Genomic DNA, 8,989 nt, shown 5'->3' on the forward strand with positions numbered 1-8,989 from the left:
CCATACATGCAAGCTAGATAGTAGGTTAGCCATGAAAAGAAGTGGAATACAACTAGCATTGATGTGTACGTCTTTTTGCTCGATAATTAGTATTAGAACTCAATAGAACCCATATGAATTTCTTGTGTGGATACAAAATATCTTATTTGAGTAAATCTACTATAATCCTCGATTCCACAACTCGATTCTATTGGAGGAAAATCGATCCAACTCCAAATCCCGACTCTGACTACCTTGGCGACAAAACAACACAATCTAGGGGGGCTTCTTGCCCGGTGCAAAAGCGTGCTACTGGGCGGCTCGTGGGCATCATTCCGCCATTGATTAGTATTTTTGGTCTCCTCCGTTGCTTGTTTTAAACTATATCGATGGATGCATGACCTATGCAATGCTGCCACTTTATTGAGATTAGTGTGAAGCCTTGATGACATCGTATGTCATCTTAGCTGAAGAAATCAACAAGGGCTTGATTGGGTAGAGGCCTCTCTTGCATCTTCCTTGTAGAAGAATTAGTTACGTTGCTTGATCCTTAGTAGAATACAATTTGAAAATCCTAATTACTCCCTTCGTTCCAAAATGATTGAAGTTATTGGCTTGTCCAAAGTCAAGCTTGTTTATCTTTGACAAACTCTATAGAAAAATGTGCCAACATCTACAAAACAAAATACACATAGTACGGAAACATATTTCATAAAGAATCTCATGAGACTAATCTCATGTTTTAGATGTTAATATATTTTTCTATAGACATTAAACAAGTTTGACTTTGGACAAGCCCTTAACTTCGATAATTGGGACGGGGTACTAGTAATTAAGCTCTCAAGAAGAAATAAGTTCTTCTTGGCACCAGAAATATACAAATCATTTTCTAGATGAAGTTTATTAGCTGAGGTATGAACAGTTGCGCTTCCTATGTAGTAAGAAATGTCTATACCGGTCCGGTTGGGTGTGCGTCATCGTAGCCAGTGTACCGGTACGTGAGTGGTCAGCTTGTCTAGCTCCCGGGTCATATGATTTGTTGCACCCGAGTCAACGTACCGGTTTGTGTCAACTAACGCGTGGCTCAAAAATGCTAAACATACAAACAAATACATGATTTTACAGGCTCTTTTCATCTAATAATCAATCACAAACTTTGCCCACCTGATTTTCAGGGTTGGGCCGTCTCCCTCACCAATTGACCAATCAAATTAACCCATTCTGTAAAACCATGTAACATGTTTGTACATGTAGCATTACTGTGTATATGTCCGAGCAATATAGCGGCATGCAGCACCAACCAATCTATATCATATACACACATCTACATCAAGCTGTTGTACTTGTAGTGCTCCTCCTGCACCTGCAGCTGATCATCGGCACCGTCTCTCAAACACGCCGCTGCACTGCGGCCGCCATGGAGTTGCTGGCTGAAGTCGAGGATACTGTCGTAGCTCAGCAGTTGTGGCATGACGGCAAAGGGGTCGACATCGCTGACCGAGACGCCTGCTGCGCCGTGTGGGTGCTGATGATCACATGGCAGGAGCTGGTAATTGTGGCCGCCCGCGCCGATGGAAGGGAACGGCGCCATAGGCGACTGGTGATACTGTTCCGGATCGTGGCAGGACGAGGAGCTTAGGTAGTTGGATCCGCTCACGGCACCGCTGCCGAGGTCCGCCTTGCCGTCCATGGCGTAGTCCGTTTCGGCTTTCTTCTTGTGGAAAACTCTGCACAACACCCAGTCCTCCTGCACAAAAAAATTCAAATGCAAACGTGCATATTAGCACGGCTTATCAATTAAAATCTCAGATGACATCAGATTTATATTGCAGTTGAACCCACCTTGGGAGGGGAATGAGGGTTCTCGATGCGGAACTCGTGCATGACCCAGCAGGTCTTGGTGCCGTTGGGGGCACGGCCGCGGTAGAACACGAGGGTCTTGCGCATGCCGACGATGGTGGCCCGGCCGGAGCGAGATGACGACGACCTTGGGCTCCGGATGACGCGGTCCTTGCCTGTGGCCTTCCAGTAGCCGGACCTGGTGGCGCGGTTCGTGCGCAGCCCTGTCGCGTACTTGCGGTCGCGGAAGCTGAAGAAGTACCACTCGTTTGCGCTCAGCTTTGCTACATCTGCATACCACCATGGCCAGCCAGACGCACAATTAGCAACAGAAGCATCAGTGGACGTTGATTAGGATTTCCCCCACAAGTGTATACTCAAACGTATGTGCATAATTAGATCATATACATCCTGTTGTACAATTACACATAGAAAGAGAAGTCGAGGGGCAACGTAAAGTATGCACTAGTCCTTTTAAGTTAATTAGGAAAATTTGAGTATGAAGTTTCGAAACATTGTGGAATTTAAAGTTACTTTGTATAAGTGCTCACATAGGGGAAGGGGTGGACAAATAGTGCTGATATGAAAGGCCACTTGCAAGCCAATTATTCCTTAATTAATCCAAAGAATTTTACATACTCCAGTACTGCAGAGTGAGACATTAGGGTCTGTCTAGGACACATCTAGATGTGACATAACTATGTCACATCTAACCCGATGTTCACTATGTTTGTGGTCTTTTTTTTTGTCCCAACTTTTTTCTTTGTTTCTTGTTGCTGCATTATTTATGGGAGGTTAGATGTGACATCGTGAAAAAACATCTAGATGTGAATTAGACAAACTGGAGACATTAATTATAGGAAGTTCATGCTTGCAGTGGTAGCCCACTTAAAAATCTTAAGAGAAACTTGTGCTAGAAGCTAAAAGCAACACAGTACTTGCAGGAATTGCATAGGATCGAGATGGTATATGCATGTAAATACAACCGGTATGACAAGTTGATGAGTAGTACTACTAATTTAGAGCACTAATTAACAAAAACGAGGATGGGCAAGCCCCAATTGGAGCCAATAAAATGCGGTTGCGTGCTTAGTTAATCATTCCATGGAATGAAGTTAAATTAATTAAGAGACAAGTAGCTTGCTGTGGAGAGGGACTAACAACAAATTGGATCGAGATTGATCGACATGTAAAAACTCTATTTTCTTAACTGAAAATGTGGGCCTCCACCAGCCTCCTTTGATCGAAAAAAACCCAACTAACTGTAGTAACTAATAGTAGCAAGAAACTGACCTGGCAGCTCCCATGGCTCGTGGACGTGCAGATCCACCTCCACCATGGTCCCGGCGGCTCCTCCGCAGCCGGCGAAGTGCTGGTTCGCCACCTTGCTCTGCAGGTAGTGGCACACCAGCTCCTCGTCGCTCGGGTAGAACCGGAACCCTGGCGGAAGCGTCATCTCGATGTCTCTCAGCCCCATGGAAATGCTTATTATCTCTATCTGTGAACTATCTTCTCTTTGAAACCTTCCCCTGCTCAGCTCAGCTCGACTCTATCTACAATTTGTATTGTGAATTGCGATGTGTACTATGGGTTTGGATGAGAGATCTCTATGGATCTCGAAGAATTGAGTATGTCTGAACGAGGTTGGGATTGGGAGGTGGGCAGGAAGGAAATATATATAGCTTGGCGCTGCCGCTGCCGGAGCCCCCGGACCGGAGGGAATAATTGTATGTAGCTAGGAGGAAGAAGTGTATGGGAGCAAGCAACACGTACGGCCGGGGTGACGATACAATAGTACTACTACAAAGCCTTGTCTACCCTGTAGCTCGACCGGTCCGGCCGGCGGTCTCCATCACCCATTCACCCTCCCCTCCCCGCGTGTGTGCGCCGCCGGTGGCGCGGCCGGACGGATCGAAAGCCAGCCAGCAATGGAGTAAGCACTCTACGCATTAACTGCCAGGCGCGCACGGGCCGGGCGATGCTTGCGCAGCACGAACTCCGAGTGATGTGGTGGTGGCAGAGAGGGAGAAGAGGGGAGGGGAGGAAGGAGGTGATCCAGGCTCGCAAGGAAGCCCCGGTTTGCTCGTCCGGAGCCCCACAGTGATGTACGCAGCAACATACTGTATATGCCACTGTCGACGCGGCCGCATTTAGCATCAGCCAGGGCTAATTATTAGTCCATCATCACATACTCCACATATAGTAGCGCTGTTCATCCATTTCATCATCACCATCATCTCTCTCCCCCTTTCTAAATTTCTCTCTCTCTCTCTCTCTCTCTCTAGATCTCTCTTTCTCTCTCCCGGCCTTTATGTGTTCGTACGTGTGTGCCTTGTTAAATTTTGCTTGCAAGTAAGTCAATGTGTTCGTACAGACAATTACCAGGCGATCGATTAATTAGTATGTTACTTGATTAAGCAACCAAGTAATTACATATCTATGGGGCATACATACAGCTGGGGGGTTAATTATGGACAGTACGTGTGATTAACTTAAAGCAAGGTACGCGCATCGATCCACATATCCAGCTAGTCTTACAGTATTATCATTATAATCTCTTATAAAACGAGAAGTACGATTTGATCTTAATCTCATGTGTCCCACACTGTGTAGTACTACTGTCGTTCTTTTCTTCTGCCACGAGAGAAACGTAGAAATCTAGTGGACCTAACGATGCGATAAAGGTGGTAAATACGTACGTGTGTACGTGCACGCCCGCGCTAAGGAACTGCGATGTCACCGGTAGTTTCATCGTTTCAGCAAAGCATCTAGTCGGCCCTATGCAATGAAGCAGATAACGATATGACGACGGCAGATACGATCGATATGTATTCATGTGTACGTGCTAAGCTCACCACGATCAGATTCTCTCCACCGGAGAGAGAGAGAGAGTGTGTGTGTGTGTGTGTGTGTGTGTGTGAGAGAGAGAGAGAGAGAGAGAGAGAGAGAGAGAGAGAGAGAGAGAGAGAGAGAGAGAGAGAGATGGATGGATATGGAGCAGCAACAGTCTGTGTACGTACGTTGATTAGGGCACATGCAGCCACCCTATTGAAGCACAGTATGCACGATCAGCACGACGGAATAAAGGGTGGCACGCGCCTATATATCCTACGTACGTGTACCGACCATCAGCCAGTGATCAGTGCATATCATGGTATGTACGTACACGGTACACGCCAGGTGTACATGCATCAATGTGGCTGTTGGAGCATACGCATCAAACACTCCCTGCAGCCAGTCCGCCCAGTCCCGTTTATATGTGTGCGTGTCTCTCTTCAGTACTCCATTCATTGACCTAGATCCACGACAAGAATTATAAAACGGAGCGAGTACTATATATGCGGTGCAGGTAAACAGAAGCATCAATCCGGTTTGGTGATCTTTCTCTACGTAGGCTCATGTGTACTTTTACTTTCTAACCAATCCTTTCAGGAGTCTGTGTTATTTGTACATCAATTACATCAAACACACAATGCTTGTAAAACAACTTCCTTTTAGACAAACCTTATAGAACAACTTCCGGGCAAGTTCTAAAAAAAAAACTTCCAGACAAGGAAAAACAAGCAATCAAAACGGAAACTCCCAAGGGCATGCACATTCGGCGCACACATGCATGCGGCCATCCATTTGCTTCAAGATTGCTGCACTAGTTATGCCATGAACTCTTACTCGCTACACTGGGTCCATACACGTCAGCTTTTGACAGAGTTGCATGTGTCGCCCTCCCCCACCTCCAGGTTATTTTTACTTTATCTTAAAACTTGAAACCATTGTATCTTTTAAATGTCAGTCAAAATTAAGTTTTGTTTGCATATTCGTGTTCGTGTTCGTGTTCGTTTAACGAGTACTTTTGAATAATACAAATTTTAAATACTTTAAGACACCTTTTAAACCAGCCTCCCCCTCTGATCCGAATTAATTGACACATTCTCTATACAATTTATAGAGGACATTGTATAGAGGATGCATTAGATAATTTGGATCAGAGGGAGTACCAACTTTTAAATATTAAAACCTCATAGTTGTAATATCAAGTTTTACAAAATTTCGCAAAGTTATACCCGATGTCATTTTCCTTTTAGAAACTTATTGATTTTAAACTTGCTGAAGTTTTTTAAACTTGTCAAAACTTTGAAGCCCCACATGGTTTTAAGTTTTAGTTACGAAACATATTGGTTTTATCGTTCATTTATAGTAAATTTTAGCAGTTGAAACTTAGCAAAATTTTGAAAATATTTCAAAACATATTCAAAATTGGTCTTATTTTGAAGCCTTGTCACAAGGAACATGAATATGTAGACATAATATAAATTGGACTTTTGGTTCAAAAGATATAATAAATTTAAATTTACAAGTAAAAAAACATGGGACGTGGGATGAGTGAGCCATGCACTCTATGAAATCTACATGCATGGAGCCCCTTTACAACGGCCAAATCTACATGTGTCAACCCCCTTTACAACTATTAAGCCCTAAGCACTTGCGGGGGACTAGACAAATTTGCGAATTACAACACAATCGAGTGGCCACAGATCTGTGTGACACTTTGTCCATGTGCGCCACAAATACTCTCCCAAGGATCCTTGAAATGATGAGAGCTATCCTCAATCTCCACGGCCAACACCGCAAGAGGGGAGGCTCCACCGCATTTGGAAAATGCCCTTGTTCATTTCGGACTGGTCCAAAAATGGGCACGCCACCATCTATTTCTGGCACTGAAGAGAACCCCTACTCTCTTACCCCGCTTCGAAGACGCCACACTATCAACACACATATTTCTTCACCCTATAGCCTAAATGAGCATCTCGCAACCAAGCTGCCTCGAGAGAGGACTTCAAGAATGCCCATCACACAAGCCGAGCTCCTCATGAACACCGCCATCACCCATTGCACAAACCACACAAATGATCAAAAGCTACAAGATGCACTTTCAAACGAAAAAATGTGTAGAGAGGGTAGGTATGAATCACTGAAACATCAAACTCTCACCATCCCGTATGTGTTGCAACATGTTGTCGAAAGGATCCCTATCCCCACTTGTCTAGGCTTGAGGGAAACACCCTGTTGGCTAACAGGGCCACGGGGTAGAGAGCGATATCATACACCAGAGCTTAGCAGACTTGTTGTAAGATGTACTTGTCGCTTTGCAACCATGCTGTCATTGAGCCTCGATACCTAGACGATGCCTCCAACGAGGGATACAACTGTGTTACCGGCACTCCCAAATGAGGGACAATGGTTTACCTGGAATGAGATTGTGCTCGTGGAATAGTCGTCGATGTGTCCATGACCACTAGACAAGTGTTTTCATTGACACCATCATCCACCCTGGACAACAAGTACATCCTGCAAGCCCTAGACTGCTAGAATCGGAGCTGGCTCAGAGAGGCGTGCAACACATACATGGACATGTATTTTTCGGATACGACACCAAGTTGGAGGGCAAACAAAAGTGGTGGAGACTTTGCCCGCCATCACCTCTCGCTGCCCACGCAGCCGACCAAGACCAAAAAATGCCACCCACCATAGGCTCGGCGATGTCATCTCCACCTTGGTCCACCGTCCTGGTATGCATCCAGATCCCACCACGCAAGACCCTTGCAACCACCATAGCCTCGCCACTAGCATCGCAAAAGAGACCCTCGCAACCACCTTCATCGGTGCCTCACGGGCTTATTTATTGCCACCTGTGATGGCAGCAAACTGGAAAATGGTGGGACAGCGATGGGCCAATCTTTTGCTTCTGAGTCAATGCCGCCAAGGAAGCACCAAGAGGGGCAAGTCGTGTCTTACCAGGAACCTTCTCCTCTAATCCACTATTTTAGGAGCTACTTATGAGGATGCATGGGTTACCTAAAGTCTTTTCTTGATGACTATAAGGGGGAGATGGATATTGCAAGATTTAATTGTGGTTTCATTACCTTGGTACCTAAGAACAATGATGCCAAGAAAATTCAAAATATTATACCAATTTGTGTTTCTGAATAAGTGTTTTGATATCATCACCAAGGTACTTATAATAGATTGAGCCTAGCAGTTGATCCTATCATTTCACATTACTCAAATTGTCTTTATTTAGGGTAGATACATCATGGAGGAGGTAGTCGTTCTACATGAAGCCCTAAATACTATTCATCATAAAAAGCGAAGTGCCTTGCTATTCCAAGTTGATTTGAAAAGGCATATGAAACAGGGCCATTGCATTTTTGCCCGTAATTCGAACCCACTACTCACATTTACCCCTAGTTATTTTGTGTTCTTTTCAACATATGTCTATATTGACCATAATAAATTTCCATAAATGTGTACTTTAGTATTTTGGGGATGCCATTGAGAAGACATGATCATGCCTCAAGGTTTTTACCTATAAATTGGGGGTTATCCTCTGAAATAATTAGGTAATCCTATTTTCAATGTGAGGGTCAGAAACAAACATGGGAAATGAGTGGAATATAAGTTAAAAAAGGTACTAATGTTAGTAAGGGGAAAATGTTCAACATTGCACTACTAGGGAAAAGCCTATACACAAAATCTTACCAGCAGCGCGCTTTAAAATAAGGTGCTGCTACTAATTAGCAGTAGCGAGCTCAAGCGTAACTTGCTGCTGAAATAAATATAGCAGTAGCGCCCCCGCTCAAAGATGCGCTACTGCTATAATTCCCACGAGGCCGCCGCGAGGCTAGTTATAGCAGCAGCGCGTTACCACGACGAGCGCTACTGCTACGTAGCATAGTAGCAGCGCATTTCACCAATAAGCGCTACTACTAAGTTTACTACAAAAATTTAGTCCCACCTCGCTCCGTGAAGAGAGTTTCTACCACCTTAAATATGTTACTTCTCAAACTTTGACAAGCACTTGGTCTTCATTGAACTCTATGTGTAGAATTTGTGGCCGCAATATGAGTCTTCACCAGTTCCTAAATGTCACGCCCAATATGCGACCCTATCCAAAAGGAACTCGAAGGTCCCACCAAGGATAGACCCGCATATTGAAACGCTTTTGCAAGGTGGATATCATTACATCAACATTACATAATAGATGGGGATACATACATAAGGCATACAATGCCACACGAATACAACATCACAATACATAAGAGCATCACCCGACTATGGATGAAACACAAACAGAAACTCAAACGACATCCACCCTGCTAGCCCAGGCTGCCGA

At 44.5% G+C, this 8,989-nt stretch overlaps 1 protein-coding gene across 1 annotated transcript; it reads right to left on the reverse strand.

Annotated features, from left to right (window-relative positions):
* Window positions 1–1,113: 1,113 nt before the first annotated feature.
* LOC119324011 (protein CUP-SHAPED COTYLEDON 3-like) lies at window positions 1,114–3,665 on the reverse strand. The gene is made up of 3 exons (XM_037597728.1): window positions 3,112–3,665; window positions 1,822–2,108; window positions 1,114–1,726 (listed from the first exon to the last, which is right to left on the reverse strand). The coding sequence occupies exons 1-3, from the start codon at window positions 3,293–3,295 to the stop codon at window positions 1,304–1,306; spliced, it is 894 nt and encodes a 297-aa protein (XP_037453625.1). The 5' UTR covers window positions 3,296–3,665; the 3' UTR covers window positions 1,114–1,303.
* Window positions 3,666–8,989: the final 5,324 nt, after the last annotated feature.

This window comes from Triticum dicoccoides, chromosome 6B (assembly GCF_002162155.2).
Source record: "Triticum dicoccoides isolate Atlit2015 ecotype Zavitan chromosome 6B, WEW_v2.0, whole genome shotgun sequence".
Classification (NCBI taxonomy): Eukaryota; Viridiplantae; Streptophyta; class Magnoliopsida; order Poales; family Poaceae; genus Triticum; species Triticum dicoccoides.

Excerpts from the sequence above, each read along its gene's own strand:
- LOC119324011 (XM_037597728.1), bottom strand. The coding sequence starts at position 3,295 with ATGGGGCTGAGAGACATCGAGATGACGCTTCCGCCAGGGTTCCGGTTC. Across the intron at positions 2,109-3,111 it reads CGAGCCATGGGAGCTGCCAG|ATGTAGCAAAGCTGAGCGCA; the intron begins GTCAGTTTCTTG and ends GGTGGTATGCAG. Across the intron at positions 1,727-1,821 it reads ACCCTCATTCCCCTCCCAAG|GAGGACTGGGTGTTGTGCAG; the intron begins GTGGGTTCAACT and ends TTTTTTGTGCAG.